At 42.2% G+C, this 17988-nt stretch overlaps 1 protein-coding gene across 1 annotated transcript in view; it reads right to left on the bottom strand.

Annotated features, from left to right (window-relative positions):
• Positions 1 to 17988, bottom strand: part of bmp6 (bone morphogenetic protein 6) — a 140858-nt gene that overhangs the window by 79754 nt on the left and 43116 nt on the right. The window contains exon 2 of the mRNA XM_059972381.1: positions 10233 to 10425. Within this exon, the coding sequence (XP_059828364.1) occupies positions 10233 to 10425 (193 nt within the window). The remainder of the gene's footprint in view (positions 1 to 10232; positions 10426 to 17988) is intronic.

The following is a 17988-nucleotide window of genomic DNA, read 5'->3' as shown; positions in this document are numbered from 1 at the left end:
CAGCAGTGTTAAAAAAAACTTATACCTCTCTGCAATCTCACTCTGTGACACTATTCTTCCTCAGATTCCTCTCTAACCCTCTTCCCCTGCCCTAAACCCACTAAGCCAACATCCTCCTGTTTAGGATAACCTTTGCTGTCAGGAAATGTTTCCTTTTATCTACCCTTCTTATGCCCCTTTGCACACCTCAGTCAGGCCCCCTCAACCTGCTTTTCTCCCAGCAAGCAAAGCAAGCCAATCTAGTCCCTCATTTCCCCTCCCCTTCATGGTGACCTTTTCTATCCCCGTAGCGTGGCTGTCATGGGGTAAGGTCTTTGACCTCTGACCTGCCACCCGCAGTCAATGCAACACTAATTGTATAGCTGCAGGCCCTACGTGCAGCTCCAGATGGGAACTGTACATGCCCCACCGTTGTGATAAATGTCACAGAGCTGTTTTTAAACATTTTGGCCAGTTTCATGAATAACTTCAGGAAAATCCAGTGGGCGCCGTAGTTATATACCTACTATATCAACACTGGTTGAACACCAGTTTCTAGGGATCTATAGTCAATTACCAACTTGCTTTATCTTGATGGCGACACAAGAGACTGTAAATACTGGATCAGGATCAGGATTCCCTTCCCACCCAACTGTAAGCCCCCAACAGATGCTGCTCCTTAATTTAATACTCACTTATCTCAAATGTGAACTACGTTCATCCAGACAACTGAGCCCAAAGTAACAGGTTTTACCGAAATCAACAATTATCCAGCATCTTAAAATCAAAAGTGATTTGAAAGAGGAACATTTTGATGTACTGTATATAATGAAGAGGTCATTAATTAAAATTGTTGGATAGAAGTTAAGATAAATTTCTTAATGAAACAGGTTACCATAACATGAAATAATTAGTTGCAGGCACCAGCCACTGCAATCTTTCTTTTAAAACTTGAAACACAGTACATGAGGATGCAGCAGGGTACATGCAAGGCTAACAGTTTTCAATCATTCCAACAAATGACCCTCTTGAAGCCTTCAGTTCAATAACATGTGGTGTGAATCTTTTTTTTAAAGAAAGGTGCTCATTGTGCACCTACTAGAATTTCAACAAGCCTGCTACCAAAGCAAGCTATGGGACAATTGCAATTGCAAAGTGAACAAGAAAGATATATATTTGTTCTAGAACTTTTCCCAAGGCCCTCAGACCTGCCCCAAACCCTGTAATTAACCAGGTGTGTTGGAGGCAGCCGGTCAGATGCAGGTGATGCAACAAGTAACTCTTTCACTTCACTTCCAACACTTTGAAGCCCCCTTCAGTTCTACCAGCTCAAGCATGACCTTTCTATGCAAAGTTTAAAAACTACCCAGTATTTAAAAATAATCCTTTGGTTTAAGTCTCCTTCCACCAGATCAGAAAAATATAACTAACAATCATTAGGAGAAGAAAAGCCAATTGCTTTAAATAGTTACTTTGCAACAAGATACATCATGTTTATTGGCATACTCCCCTTAGTGATCTGCAATGAGACAGTAATGTCCTTGCACCTCTATCGGCGAACTCAGTTTTGCTTGCAATAGAAAAAAGAACACATGATTTTGAACTAATACAATGCTGCCCATTGTGTAATCTACAAAATACCCATTTGTTTCTCTCCAACTAAGCATGAAATCAGATTATTCATAACCTTTGAAAACATCAAGAGTGGATGTGTTCTATCCATTCCTATTATAACCATGTGCAAAAGAAAGGGCAACAACACCCCCAGCTATTGAGTTGATAAGCGGTGAACTCAAAGGTGAACTATGCTTTAGCTGGGCAGAAAATTGCTGAAGCATCTGTAGGGCTTAGGGCTTCACAGAAATTTGGAGCACAGTTGGTTCCTCTGACTAAATAAATTCATGTTGGGGTAACCTGTTTCATAAAGAAATTTAATTGAACTTTTACCCAGTGATTATTAATTGAGGTCTTCTTTATTACACACATTGCCAAACAGCAGTTCTTCACTTAAACCTCAACATTTGGTTTCTAAAGACAGCCATTCTGAAATAATGGCAGTGATCCCTGTCGGCATAAAAAAGTTCAGTAAGATTAAAAAACCCAACTTGAAAGTTATACCAATATTCAATTAACCTAGATATATAGAGCATGCAATAATATGTATATTACTTTCTAAAATAGAAAATAGAAAATCTGTTAAAGTATTGAAGCAATACTGAAGAAGCATATCAAAAGGAGGATGAGGCAAACATGGCTGACAAGGGAAGTCAAAACAACAGAAGAGAGGGCATGAAATTTTGCAAAATTTACTGGGATGTAAGAAGAATGGGATCTTTTAAAAACCAACAGAAGGCAGCTAAAAAGCCACAAGGAGAGAAAAGTAAGCTAGCCAATAGTATCAAAAAGTTTTTGTCAGGCAACAGCAGATATCAGGTCACTAGAAATTGACACAGGAGAGGTAGTAATGGGGGAAAAGAAATGGTGGACAAATATTTTGTGCCAGTCTTCACTGTGGAAGATACTAGCAGTATGTCACAAATTCGAGAGTATCAGGGGGTAGAAGTGAGTGCAATTGTTATTACTAAGGAGAAGGTGTTTGGGAAGCTGAAAGGTCTGAAGGTAGCTAAGTCACCTGGCACTACATCCCAGGTTTCTGAAAGAAGCTGCTGAAGAGATTGTGGAGGCATTACTAATGATCTTTCAAGAGTTATTAGATTCTGGAATGGTTCCAGAGGACTGGAAAATTGCAAAAGTTACAAGATTCTTTAAGAAGGGAGGGAGGCAGAAGAAAGGAAATTATAGCACAGTTAGCCTGAATTCAGTGGTTGCGAAGATATTAAGGGTGTGGTTTTGGACTACTTGGAGGCCCATGCTAAAGTAATAAGCAAAACAGACAAATGGGAGTCAGTGGATGTTGTTTACATGGATCTTCTGGAGGCCTTTGACAAGGCTGCTTAACAAGATAAGAGCCTATGGTACTACATATAGGGAAGATACTAGCATGGATGGAATATTGGCTGACTGGCAGGAAGCAAAGAGTGGGAATAATAGGGGCCTATTTTGATTGACTACCAGTGACTAGTGGTGTTCTGCAGGGATCGGTGTTAGGACCACTTCTTTTCATGTTATATGTCAATGATATGAATGACATAACTGATGGCACTGTAGCCAAGTTTACAGATGATACAAAGATAGGTGAAGAAGCAGGTAGTTTTGAGGAAGCAGGGAGACTGGAAGGACAAAGGGAGATTGGGAGAATGGGCAAAGAAGTAGCAGATAGAATATAGTGTAGGGGAGAGCATGGTCATGCAATTTGATAGAAGGAATAAAGACATAGACTATTTTCTAAACAGGAGACTTGGGAGTCCTTGTGCAGGCTTCCCTAAAGGTTAACTTGAAGGTTGAATCAGCTGTAAAGAAGGCAAATGCAATGTTAGCATTCATTTTGAGAGGACTAGAATACAAGAGCAAGGATGCATTGCTGAGGCTTCTAAGACATTGGTCGGAGCACACTTGGAGCACTGTGTGCAGTTTTGGGCCCCTATCTGTGAAAACATGTGCTGGCATTGGAGAGAGTGCAGAGGAAGTTCATGAGGAATATTCTGGGAAGGAAATGGTAATGTCTGAGGAGCACTTGATGGTTCTGGGCTTGTACTTGCTAGAGTTTAGAAGAATGAGGCAGGATCTCATTAAAGCCTATCAATTATTGAAAGGCCTAGACAAGGTGGATACAGACAGCGTGTTTACTATAGTGGGGGAGTCAAAGACCAGAGAACACAACCTCAGATTAGAGGGATATCCACGTAGAAAAGAGATGAGGAGAAATTTCTTTAATCCAGAATCTAATTATTCAGAAATTCCACTCGTTTGTAATTTGGCTCGTTCGTTAAGCTGGCAGGGTTGAGCTGAGGGGTCTTTTGTGTTGCTGGGACTGGAGTGCAGCTGGACTCTGGGTCAGGGTCAGGAAACAGGAGCACTGGGGGTCAGGACAGTGGATAGATTTCATACTGGAGCTGCAGTCTGCTTGATGAGCCGAGACTGCTAGTCTGGCACCAAAGCCCAGAGAGTACTAGATTATTGACTTTTTTCCAGTGCTAATGTTTGAATCTTCACTTAGGACAAGGCACCTTCAACGCAGACCAACAAGTTCTGCGGGTAGAAGTCAACAGATATCAAAATGGATGTGAACACAAGACATTCTGAGAATGTTGGAAATCCAGTGTAACACACACAAAATGCTGCAGGAACGTTGAATGTTTATTCCTCTCCACAGATGCTGCCTGACCTGCTGAGTTTTCTCCAGTACTTAGTGCATGTTACTCAAAACTACTTGTCAGTTAAAAATATTTTCAAGATCATCTGCTTTGATATTCCCTTTTCAAAGTAATTTTTGTTTCTTTGGAATGCACAGCTTTGAATGATAAGAGAGGGAAGACTCCCCAGCAGTGGCTCAGTTAGTAGCACTATCTCCTGTTCAACTCACACAAAATGCTGGAGGAACTCAGCAAGCCAAGCAACATCTATGAAAATGAATAAACACTCAACATTTCAGGCCCAGACCCTTCTTCAGGACTATTGCCTGTTTTTTGGTTCAAATCCTGCTCCAGCACAAAAATTTAGGCTGTTGAGGAAATGCTGGAGGGTGTGAAATGGAAATTAATTTCATGGCACTACCCTCAGCTGGAGCAGGGAAATGTACATCTGACCTAGTTCCATTTGCCCACATTTGACCCATATTTTTCAACCTTTCCTATTCATGTACACATCGACGTGGTTTTTAAATGTTGCCATTGCACCTGTCCCAGCTATTTTCTCCGGCAGTTCATTCCATATATGCATAGTCCTAGGTGTGAGTTATCCATAGTCCCAAACCGATACTTACCCCTCAACCACTGTTGTCGAAACAATTTAACCTGATACTTGTGGGAGCCTGCTGTGCACACATTAACTGGGGGATTTGCCATGTTAAACTATGATCACACTTACCCAGTACTTTGCTGGATTTTGAAGCTGACACTGATTTTCACACATATTTTCACTTGCTTTTTTTGCCATTACTTCCTTTACGAAGATGCAGAATCCCACTGGATGCCTCAGTTTCTCCCCCCTCCCATCTCCCACATCTTTTCTTGTTCACTCCAACCAAAAGTCAAAACTCATACCACAAAGTGCACTAAGTTGTTTTTGTAAAACCCAGGATTTGTGTCTGGTGATGCACAAAGATAGTAGCAAAGGGAAAAAATGCAGTCAAACTCCAATAATCCAATATCCAATTGTTTTGGAAGTCCTGGTGATCCAGCATCCGGGTCAAATCATAGGTCTGGAAATATGTGCTGGGAGTGCAGGCCAGGTATATCATTGGAAATAATAGGGTCTGAAATAATAGGGTTCGGGAACATAGGCACACCTGTAGCCAGAGCCAGGGCTCTCTGACAGTGGTGTCTGAAAAGAGGATGCTGTCCAAGTTGCATGACATCTTGGACAATGTCTCCCATCCACTCCATAATGTACTTGTTAGGCACAGGAGGACATTCAGCCAGAGACACGTCATAGGAAGTCATTGCTGCCTGTGGCCATCAAACTTTACAACTCCTCCCTCGGAGCGTCAGACACCCTGAGCCAATAGTCTGGTCCTGGACTTATTTCCACTTGGAGTAATTTATTTATTATTATTATTATTTAATTATATATGGTTTTATATTGCTATATTTCTACACTATTCTTGTTGGTGCGACTGTAACGAAACACAATTTCCCTTGGGATCAATAAAGTATGTCTGTCTGTCTGTCTGTCTGTCTGTCTGTCAATTGCTTCTATATTTCCTGCTCCCTTTGAATTCTAGTCTTAGCAAAAATTATTATATTGCTGCATTAATGTCAGAATGATGAAAGGAAAGTGTAATTACCAATAGTCCAGAAAATTCACTATCAAATTCCCAGTGGACACTATGTACAGAAGCCCACACCACCAGGTACAAGAACAGCTATTTCCCTTCATCCATTCGGTTCTTGAACCAACCTCCTCAACCCTACTCACTACCTCAAGAAAAGCAACACTACAACCATACTTGCAGTACAATTAATGTTTTTGTTCTAATTGCACTCTTTCTTGTAAAAATTGCGTATAAACTACATCTAATTTATGTTTTTCTTGTGAATGACGTGTCTCTAATGCTAAGTGCCTGTGTTGGTGCTACAAGTATGTTTGTCATTGTGCCTGTGCATACATGTACTTGTGAATATTATAATAACTCTACCTTGACTTTAGGTGCTGGATTATTGGAATCTGACTCCAATTACTTACCTGTAACAGCTTGACAGAGAAAACTAAATCACTGTTACCACAGGTGAATGAATATTTGAACCCAGATCAGAGTGGGAGAAATGAAGCCACTGTTTGAAAACCTTTTGACAAAAACATCACGAAAGCAATCAATTGGAAAGAAAATATGATGCATTTAATGTGAAATGGTTAATCATTTTTTGCACCATTCGGATAACAGAAATTTTGGTGTCACAGCGAGAATTCTGTACAAGGAATCGGTTAGCATCTGAACGGGAAAAACAGGTTAATGACCTGGAATTTTAGTCAGTATCAAAGTCCTCTGAGCAGTAACTCTATTCTGTCATTAGCCCCAAGGGAGCTCTGGCACATAGTAAGCAGTTAATCAATCAATTACGATGAAGCTTTCCCAAAGACAACGCAGCTAGGTAGAACCAAGTGGGAATTATCACACAGCTCATACAAAGGTAAGATAAAGATTAGAAAACACACAAGGAGTAGAATCAGAAACTGAAGTTTCAAAACTTTTTAAAAATTAAAAATGAAACTATCACGGAATACTGAAATTTGACATTTCTTATATACTAAAGCCCCAGGTTTTTCAGCAGTAGAACGGTTGTTAACCTGATAAAGGGTCTTAGCCTGAGATGTCCACTGTTTATTCCTTTCCATAGATGCTGCCTGACCTACTGAGTTCCTCTGGGTTTCTCTGCGGGATTTCTTGTGGTTAAGAGTGCTGAGCAATAGCTTAAGCATCCTTCCTTTTTTGCCTATTACACTACTGACATCTAGGGCAGCAATGAATGTCCTCCATCTCTGGTGGCGTCCACGGCTGTCTTCATCGTGTCAGTAGCTTCCTCTCGGTTTAGTGCCAGTCATGCAGGAACATCATTGCCCCCGGGTGTAGAAGGATACATCATTGCAGGTTCCGTAACAGCTTCATTCGACCAGTCAGGGTTGTCAACCCTGAGGTAGCTTATGCATTGGTATTCAACTCAATTCAGTCACACCTCATTACAGCGGGAATCAACTCATTAAGGAACCTTTCCAACCGGAAAAGTGAACTGAAAGATAGATCCGTTTCTAAAGACTTCAACTGCATGGCCAGATGAACAGGAAGAGACAACTGGTACAGCAACTTCCAACCATGTGGAGACTCCTGGAGTTACACAGTGTAAAGAGAAGAACTTAATCTTCAGTACAATCACAAAACTAGGGTCTGTGCTTCAGCTAGATTTTCAGCCTCTCCATGCATAAGCACTGTCAATTGTCAACCACATGCTCCAGTGTCTGATTCCACCACCTTTTCCCAGCAATGTCAGAAAATTCCCTGAAGTTCCACAAGTTCAACAACAAAACCCTTTTTCAACTTGCATTGCGCTGCCAACAGCAACTTGAAGTCCACAAAACCTCCAACTGCACCAACGAAAATAATTTTTAATACAACATAATCTGATAAATCGAGTGGTTCAGGGCTGCCCTCTCAGAATGCACAAGAAGGTCAATTGTACAGGCAAAAAAAACCCCACATTCGTCACTGTCTGCTCAGTCCAAAAGGGCTGCTCTTAAATCACACCTTTCACACTCACTGCTTAGGAGGCTGTTTCCAGAAGGCTCTGCTTTTCAGCAACAAAAATCCCTAGAAACTGCAGGCTACCCGCATCTGGAGAAGTAAAGTCAGACTTTAAAAACGCAATATCTTCAAAGCTATATACACGAATATCAAGAGCATGAGAAAAGCTTCTTTTGACCTGAATGTACAGGCCTGGTTGCCACGGGGAACCACTGCTAAGTTAACACATTGAAAGGCTTTTTTTGAGCCATGTTGTTTTGAAACAAATTTACTTTTAATGTGCAGGCCTCAAGAAACTCCACGTTGAGAGTTTAACCTGCAATATCACCTAGTGTCAAGCAACAACAGGTCTAGATGATATACTCCGGATCTGTGCACTCACCCAAGATAAACGGCACAAGGCTGCAAGTGGTAGTACATAATAGATCAAATCTAGAGGGAAGCATCACAAAACAATTTCACCAGCTGAAATGAGGTCAGGATTTTCCAGATTCAAAATACATTTATGATCAAAGAATGTAAAAATTATACACCCTGAGATTTGTTTGCTTACAGGCAGCCACAAAGCAAGAAAACCGAAGAACCCAATGAAAAAAAAAGACCATGACAACTGCACAGAGAAAGAGGACGTACATGTTGGTAGACACACACACTCACACACACACACACTCACACACACACACACACACACACACACACACACACACACACACACACACACACACACGCCCCCCCCCCCCAAGTCGTAGGCCCAATCTTTGATCTCCGTTCATCCTATTAGCAGACATAAACCAGATACATAATCAGACCATTTTGTGTAGGAACCATATTTTAAGCATTGTTGTAAGGCTGTAGCACAGCACAGCAAACATAGACCCAATACCTCTCCATTAGGCCTGTCTTTACATGGTGAGTATCGCTCAAAAGGGGGAAAGCTAAGAGAACAGAATATAATGATAAAACTGGTTACTCATAAGAAGATGCAAGGGACGTTGAGTAGGATGCTGCCTGGGATTGAGTGTTCAGCAACCAGGGTGGGATTGCTTTCCTTAAAGCAGGTGACTCCCTCTTTTTATGCCATGGACCAATGCCATTAAGCAAGGGGTCTGTGGACTCCAGGTTGGGAACCCCTGCCTAAGATTAAAACAATTGTTGGAGGTTATTGCAGAGAACAGTAGGAAATATTTTTGCCAAAGCAGAGGTATCTACAACTAAAGAGTTTATGGGCAAAGGGGCAAGGGTTAAGAGGGGATCTGAGGTAGACTTTGTACCCTGAGAGTGTTTGGAATCTGGAACACGCTGTCTGCGGTGGAGGCAGATACCCTCACATATACCCTCAGATACCCTGTAGCTAGACCAACATTTGAATTGTCAAGGCATGGAAGGCGACAGAACAAGTGCTGGTAAATGGGATTGGCATAGGTAAGTCCTCTGCGAGCCTGCTTCGGTACTGCCTGCCTCCATGAGTTGAAAACCAAAATACTGATGACTATTCTTCTGCACAGCAGACACGATGCAGTACTGGTTTGATACCCATTCGATACAAGAAAGAGCGATAGAAGTTTGTTCAGCCAGTGGGGTCAGTGCCACCACTCAGTCTTCTAATCTACAGCTGCCCTATCCATATATCACTTTGCTCCTTTAACATCCATTTATTTATTTTATTTTTTGTATTTATTTAGAGATAAAGCATGGCAACAGGCCTTTCCGGCCCAAAGAGACCATGCCACTCAATTACACCCATGTGACCCTTCAGCCTACCAACACGTACGTTGTTGGAATGTGGGAGGAAACTGGAGCACATGGAGGAAGACAACACAGTCACAGGGAGAACATTTTACATGAACCCATCAGCTGAACCTCAGTAGACATTCATAATGGACAATTTCAAAGATTTACCACACTCCGAGTGAAGTTTCACCATCATGGGCTTCTTTCATTATTTCCCTCTTTTTTTGTACTGAGGTCTTGTTTTTTGCATCTTTTTTCTCTCTTTATGTCTGTATAATTTATACTCTGTGTGTTGCCTGTACCAACGTACCTACAAAGTTACTGCATCCAGGTTTTGCATTGTACAGTACCCCAGTGCACTTGTGCATGTGACAATAAACTCAATTTGATGTGATTTAACAAAAAGCTTTTAAGACTCCCTGATCAAGGGGGGAACATCTTCCCCCACATCTGCCCCATTGAGTGCTTCAAAACCTTCGTTAAGTTTCAAACAGTCATTCTTCCAAGATTTGGAGAAAGGAGGCCTGACTCACTCAGTCCCTCCTGATCTCAAATAAGGCATCATTACACCCATTTCATTACAGAATTGTCCGGAGCCCAGCAAAAATGTGCAAGGGTTAGGGAAGTGGAGTGGATAGGCCAGCTGAAATGAGTAAGGTAAACGTACCTGTCTGCATTTTCACGCAACACCTGGTAGATGCCAATCTCAAATGTCTCGTTTTCAAAGCGGCTTCTGACCCACTCCTTGTAAATTCGGAACTCTGCAGCCGTGACAGCTTCTCCCTCTGGAATTTGGGACAGGTTAAATTTGTACTCCTGTCGGTGTGGCTGGTAGAGAGTAAAGTCTTCTTCTTGCTCAACTGCAAGGAAAAGAAATTAAAGATTAAATGAATGCACCAACACTACACACGGTTATACAGGAGCTTCCCTTGATCCAGAAGAAAATCCAATCTCTTACAAGTTCTCCCATACACTTTGTAAGATATTTTCATGCTAGTATTAATGATGTTATATGGTATTAACAATTAGATGTTGTATAAAATTTCATTAGATTGATTATTGGTAGTGAGGGTGAAGATTTGATGAAATGAAAGAATTATAGGAAGAGTATCCAGTGATATGATATGGATAGCTATGGAAAAGAAATGGCTCCAATTTACGGAAAAATACTGTAGCCTTGCACATGTTCTTGGGAAGGGAACATTACCCAGGGACTGCTTGTAAATATACTTATAAATATTTCCAAACAGCACCCAAACAATAGCCAACGAGGATTTGTACTCAATGTTGTTAATCCTTGATAAACACATATCATGGACGAATGTAGGTCCACGGAAGACCATCGAATGGTAGCTACATTAAGTAATCTGGCAAGGAAGAAAATAAACTGCAGATGCCAGAATTCCAAAACAAAACCAGAACACACTGGCAATACACTGTGGAGTCAGGCAGCAACCTGAGGAAGAAACCTTAGGATTCCATCCCTCAATCACCACCTCACTGATCCTCTTATCAAAACCACTAACATTAGTCACAAGTCAGAGGCACAAACAGGCATGGAAGCATGCCTTTTGGCCCATCAACCACCCATTTATACTAGCTGCATGATTTCTTTTATTCTCCTCACATTCACATCAATTTCCCCCTCACCCCAGTTTCTACCAATCACCTACACATTGGGGACAACTTACTTTGGCCAGTCACCTACCACCTTGCACATCTGCGAGGAAACTGAAGAAAGCCAACACGCAGTCTCAGGAAGAATATATGAACTCCACACAGAGAGTCTGGATGGAACCCCGCCTCCATCGCTATGAGCGGCAGCTCTTTTAGCCAAAATGCTTCACCACAGTATTGCTCAGCCATCTGCTGAACTGTGTGGAGAGGTGGGAGACTGGGAGGGAGTCTCCACCGTCCTTCGGGCCTGACATTCCAAGTCACAGTGACTCACTGTGTTAGAAGTTACTCCCTCACGTCACCTTTCTGCTGACCACCATCAATCTGCGTCCTCTGTCTCTCGACCCTCCTGGCCAGGGCTGGCTTTGGCCAAACATGAGCTTTACTTCGGTGGCTTTTCAAGCTTTCCCTTAAGAAACCAGAACTGCTGCTCCACTCAGGTTGGTGGGCCCAGAGGGTTATGTAAACCAAACTACGGCTGTCAGCCTCATGTTTAAGTAAAGAGTAGACAGGAGCTGCAGTGGGAATTGGGGAGAAAGGGGAAGCAAGGTGGAGAAAGAACCATCTTAATTCTAGATATATGTGCTTCGACTACAAATCACTCCTCAGAGAGTATAAAGGTTTCTCATCTGTTTATTTTCCAGCTCTTTTCACAAGTCAATTACCAAATCTCTTGAACTGTCACAGTGTCTATTTAATCATCATTAACTTCAGTCAAAACAAATTACAGTGGATTTCGGTTAATTGGGACACTTCGGGGATGGTACATTTTGTCCCAATTAAGTGGCTGACCCAATTAGCTGAGGCATTGTGGAGATAGTTAAAAAAGGTATTAAAAAGGTCAAACTCAATAAAATTATGTACTTAAATGAAATACAGAACAGATTAGGACACTTCCAATGGCACTACAGTACCATAAAACTGTGTATTAGTTCTTAGTAGTTATTGATGGAGGAATTCAGTGTGCACTGTTGTTTTCTTTTGATGAATGAACGAACAAAGTCAGCGCAGACACCTAGTGCAGATAATGGACCGTCTTCATACAATGTTTTCAAAGATTGCATCCTTCAAATCTTAATTTTCGTTGTAACATTTCAAAATGATTGCTGATACCTTCTAGGTTTTCAAAGTTCATAACTTGCTGAAGTAGTGAAATTGTTTCCTTTTCACCCCTGGTCTTTTTTTGCATCTCCAAGCCATTACCTGCACTAGGTGAGTGTGCCGAGTTTGTTCATTTGCAATTAAACGAACACGACAGCACACACTGGATGAACTCCGCTGTCGATAACTATTAGGAATTAATACAGTTTTATAATACTGTAGTGTTCTGATTTGTTCTGTATTTCATTTAAATACATATTTTGTTATTTAGTTAAATGGTACTTTATCATTTTTATAACTTTCAGCTATTTCCATGAAACCAGCTAATTCCGGCAGCAGTCTAATTGGGCCAAAATATACTACTCCCAATTAACTAGAATCCACTGAACACCAATATTACCAGTTTCTCAGCACATTTTATAAATGGCTGATTTTGCCAAATGCTGAAAACAAACAGAAAAGGAACCGAGAATTAAATCAAATAAAAGGCAAGGAATTCACGCTCTAACTGTATGATAAAAGACTTCTGAACAAATGATGATTCCACTTTATGCATTTTCATCTAAGGTCTCAAACACGTATTCACTCTGTACAAATGAATCCCCTTCAAAGCAAAAGGACAAAATTCTCATTGTGAAAATATGTTCTCCTTCCTACCCCAATTGTACACCACCATCTGCTAACGGGAACCCCCAACCCCCTAGAGTCAAGCAGAGGCCACACCAGGGGTAACTAGATTTCATTGATGCCCTTAGAAGACACTAAAGGCCCACACAACACACACAAAGTGCTGGAGGAACACAGCAGGCCAGGCAGCATCTATAGGGAGAAGCACTGTCAACGCTTCGGGCTAAGACCCTTCGTCAGGACACTAAAGGCCCAGTCAGGTTTTAAACAACAATCTGATGGCTTCATATACAGGGGTTGTGTTTCCCACAGCATCCTTCAGTTGACAGTTCTGCAAGTTGGAAACATCACTTGATACGGTACCTTTCGTTATAGTACTTTAAAATCCCTGTGACGACATGGGTCTCCTCCAGCTGTCCTGTTTCCTCCCACATTCCAAAGGCACGTGGGTTGGTAAATTATAAAGACTGCTGCAAATTGCCCCTGGTATATAGAGGTGAGTGGTAGAATCCGATGGGGATTGATGGGAATGAGGAGAATTCAATGGTGTTCGTGCAGGATTAATGTAAGTGGATAGTTGGTGGCCAGCACAGACTCCGTGGGGGTTAAAATGAGTCTGTTAGCACATAATGATATCAAGGTAGCAAGGCCACTGGCCATTTCAGTGATTAGCTGCAAGTCATGTAGTACCCATGAAATAGTTTCCAATTTGACACAGTAAACCTGGAGGTCAGATGATAAAATGCAATAAACTCTCCTTGGCATGCATTATGATTCTGCTGTTTGACTGCTTCGCCTTATTTCGTAAAGCAGTAAATTTAGCTGATGGTTCAGTCTGGGCCAAAAAAGCAGGGGCTAATCTTATAAAAGAAGCAACACTGCCTCAGGTAGAATGCCCATGAATGGTCTACTACACCTCTTCATTAATGGTCTGAAAGCTACAGGCAAAAAAACAGTGACTGTAAGATAGGACCAATATGGTGTTGGGATTTTGGTTCCAATTCACCCAGAGCATGAGCGTCCAACAATTGATTTTCAGAAGGTTACACAATGGCGGTCAATTCCTCTGGCAGACAGCAGTTTGAATGAGAAACACATTCATTGTATTGGGTTACAATTTTCCATCTGATCTTCCAGCAGTTCATTGACACTATTAGTTCTGGAGTTCAAAGTTCAATTCTAGCGCTGCCTGTAGGAGTTAGTACATTCTCCCCGTGAACTGCGTGTGTTTCCACACTATTTTTCCATTTGTTTCCTCATGCAGTTCAAAGGCCCACTGGTTAGCTTGTTAATTGGTCAGTGTACTTGTCCTGCAATTAGGCTAGTGTTGAAATGGGTGGGCTATACGGCTCGTTGGACCAAAAGGACCTCTTCCACACAGTATCTCCAAACAAAATAAATCCCATTCTCCTAAGTTTCACAGGAAACTTGCGCTCTTAATTTGATTTGGACGCATTTTCTATTCAGAATTGCCCTGGGAAATTCACGGAAGGTTTAAGAACTAAATGGCTTCACTTTACTGGAAGGTCTTCAGTCCATCCTGGGATGTCCAGGAATCCAGTAACGGGGATTCCAGCTAGGGGAGGCTAGAGTGTGGGAAAGAGGCAGCAAAGGGACTTGCCAATGGGAGGTGAAGCTGAGGAAAGTACAATAGGGATAGATCATGGCACAGAGCATTTGTCACTGCTTTAACAGCTGTGCAGCCATGACACTAAAAAAAAATCACTCACTGCGTAGTTATACAGCACAGAAACCATCTTCCCAGCCAACTTTTCCAATTCTGACTGTCAATTGTCCATCCACTTTCACCCCATTTACCAAAATCCTGGTCCATAACCTTCTCAGCAAACGAGCAAGCAAACCAAATTGTCTTGCTGATTTTCATCCCACCTCAAAATAATCAGGGGTTGTGTTACAAGGACCACAGCAAATATCCTTCCTACTAAAAAGTTTATATACCCAGTCTGAATTACTAGTTTATTGATACTTCCTCTCCATGTTGCAACTGTGGAAAGGCAGGCAGGCAATTCGAGGGCCAAAATGAGCTCAAATCAAAGGTCATAGAGCATAGAAACAGGACCTTAGTTCAACTCACCTATGTTGCTCCGACCTAGTCTCATTTGTCTGTACTTGACACATATCCCTTTAAACCTTTCTTATCCATGAACCCGTTCGTTTAGTTAAGAGATTGGAGGAGCTCCATGGTAGAGAATGATCCAAGTGCTTGGGCCATGCTGTCTAGTGGGTTAGAGAGTTTGGGCAAAGGTCATGAGGCCCAAAGGAGACATGACAGGTCAGAAACCCTAACGAGGACATGAGTTGGGTTCCTGGGATTGGGATCAGGGAGGAGCCTGCAAATTGTGCAGATACGCGGTATGCAGCACCACAAACACTTATTTTGTTTATTTATTTATTGAGATACAGTACAGAGTAGGCCCTTCCGGTCCTTTGAGCCACACCACCCAGCAATCCCCCAATTTAATCTGAGACTCCTCACAGGACAACTATTAACCTACCAACCTGTCAGTCTTTGGACTGTGGGAGGAAACTGGAGCACCCAGAGGAAACCCAGGTGGCCATGGGGAGAGCGTACAAACTCCTTACAGTTGGCTTCTGTGCAGCCAGTGACTGGTGGGGCTTGGATTCATGAACCCATTTCTTCCATCACGGCTCTAAACATGACGCCATCCACTCACAACTATGGGCTGATCAGGACAAGTCTGATTGTCAGCGGGAGCGGCATTCCAGCATTTCAACCCATTATACCACCTGGTCACAGCTTAAGGTACAGAATCATAGTGCAGGGGGAATAGATCCTTCGGCCCATCAAGTCCATGCTGACCAACAGAACAAATCCCTTAGTACTAGAAATCAAATAAAAGAACTGCAGATGGCAGAAATCTGAAACAAAAACTGAAAATGCTGACAAAACTTGAGTCAGCAGTATCTGTAGAAATAGAAACAATCTAAGTTTTAGATGCATGGACAGAACCTAGAACATATAAATTTACAGCACATTACAGGGCCTTTGGCTCACAAAGTCGTGCCAATCATGTAACCTATTCTAGAAACTGCCTAGAATTACCCTACCACATAGTCTTCCATTTTTCTAAACTCCATGTACCATGGGTCTCGAGACCCTATTGTATCCACCTCTACCAATATCACCGGCAGAGCATTCCACACACCCACCATTCTGTGTGAAGAACTTAACTCTGACATCCCCCTTGTACCTACTTCCAAGTACTAGTCATTGCTTGACCTGCCAAATCTTTTCAACATACCCTGTTTTTGTTTAATTTTCATCAACTTTCATCCAAATCACCTCCATTCTCTTGGAAGCTGATCAGGAGGAAATTGGGGCATCAAATGGTCACAATGAACGTGCAAACTCTGCACAGGCAGCATGTAAGATTAGGTTACAGGAGCCGGGGGGGGGAAGGCCTGCATTTCAGTTATCCCACAAAGATTGTGGGGCAGACACCTGTCTTTTGTTTCGTTACAGGTCTCTATTCATATTTTGCCCTTCTCAACTTCAAAGGTGCCTGAAGTCAGGATGAAGGTAAGAGAATGCAGATGCTCGAATCTGGAGCAAAAACAGAAAAAAGCTGCAGGAACTCAGTGGATCAGGCTGTATGAATTTCTGATTGAGGCCCTGCACTGGGACTCAGAAGGGAGTAGAATATGTGTACATCAAAAGGTAGATGTCGAGATGCAAGTCGTTGACTAAATTTTTAGACATACATGAATTTTCAGCACTCAAGGCCTCAGCAAAGTTCTTTTGAGAAATATCTGGCACAAACAGGAAATCGATTTCTACTTAATGGCCCAATCCAATCCTCTGCCAAACCTCATATTTAAAATTGGTTTCATTGAAGTCAATGGAACAAAAATTTCAAATGTGGATAAACTTCTAGACGTTTGTGAAAAATTGCATTGTCTGATATATTTCACTGTATTCAGGAAGTGAAGTGGGTATGATCAATTGTCAGAACAGGGTTAAGGGGCTGAATGGTCTAATAGAAATATAGAAAACCTACAGCACAATACAGGCCTTTTGGCCCACAAAGTTGTGCCGAACATGTCCCTACCTTAGAAATTACTAGGCTTACCCATAGCCCTCTATTTTTCTAAGCTCCATGTACCTGTCCAGGAGTCACTTAAAAGACGCTATGGTTTCCACCTTCACCACCGCTGCCAGCAGCCCATTTCACGCACTCACCACTCTCCACATAAAAAAACTTACCCCTGCCATCTCCTCTGTACCTACTTCCAAGCACCTTAAAACTGTGCCCTCTCACGCTAGCCATTTCAGCCCTGGGGAAAGCCCCTGACTATCCACACGATCAATGCCTCTCATCATCTTGTACACCTCTATCAGGTCACCTCTCATCCTCTGTCGCTCCAAGGAAAAAAGGCCGAGTTCACTCAACCTGTTTTCATAAGGCATGCTCCCCAATCCAGGCAACGTCCTTGTAAATCTCCTCTACACCCTTTCTATGGCTTCCACATCCTTCCTGTAGTGAGGTAGCCAGAATTGAGCACAGTACTCTACGTGGGGTCTGACCAAGGTCCTATATAGCTGCAACATTACCTCTCAGCTCTTAAACTCCATCCCATGATTGATGAAGGCCAATGCACCATATGCCTTAACCACAGAGTCGACCTGCGCAGCAGCTTTGAGTGTCCTATGGACTCAGACCCCCAAGATCCCTCTGATCCTCCACATTGCCAAGAGTCTTACCATTAATACTATATTCTGCCATCACATTTGACCTACCAAAATGAACTACCTCACACTTATCTGGGTTGAATTCCATCTGCCATGTCTCAGCCCAGTTTTGCATCCTATCAATCTTCCTCTGTAAACTTTGACAGCCCTCCACACTATCCACAACACCCCCAACCTTTGTGTCATCAACAAACCTACTAATCCATCCCTCCACTTCCTCATCCAGGTCATTTATAAAAATCACAAAGAGTAAGGGTCCCAGGACAGATCCCTGAGGCACCCCACT

Source organism: Hypanus sabinus, chromosome 1 (genome assembly GCF_030144855.1).
Source record: "Hypanus sabinus isolate sHypSab1 chromosome 1, sHypSab1.hap1, whole genome shotgun sequence".
In the NCBI taxonomy this organism is placed as follows: Eukaryota; Metazoa; Chordata; class Chondrichthyes; order Myliobatiformes; family Dasyatidae; genus Hypanus; species Hypanus sabinus.
This window is presented reverse-complemented; position numbering and strand designations above follow the sequence as displayed.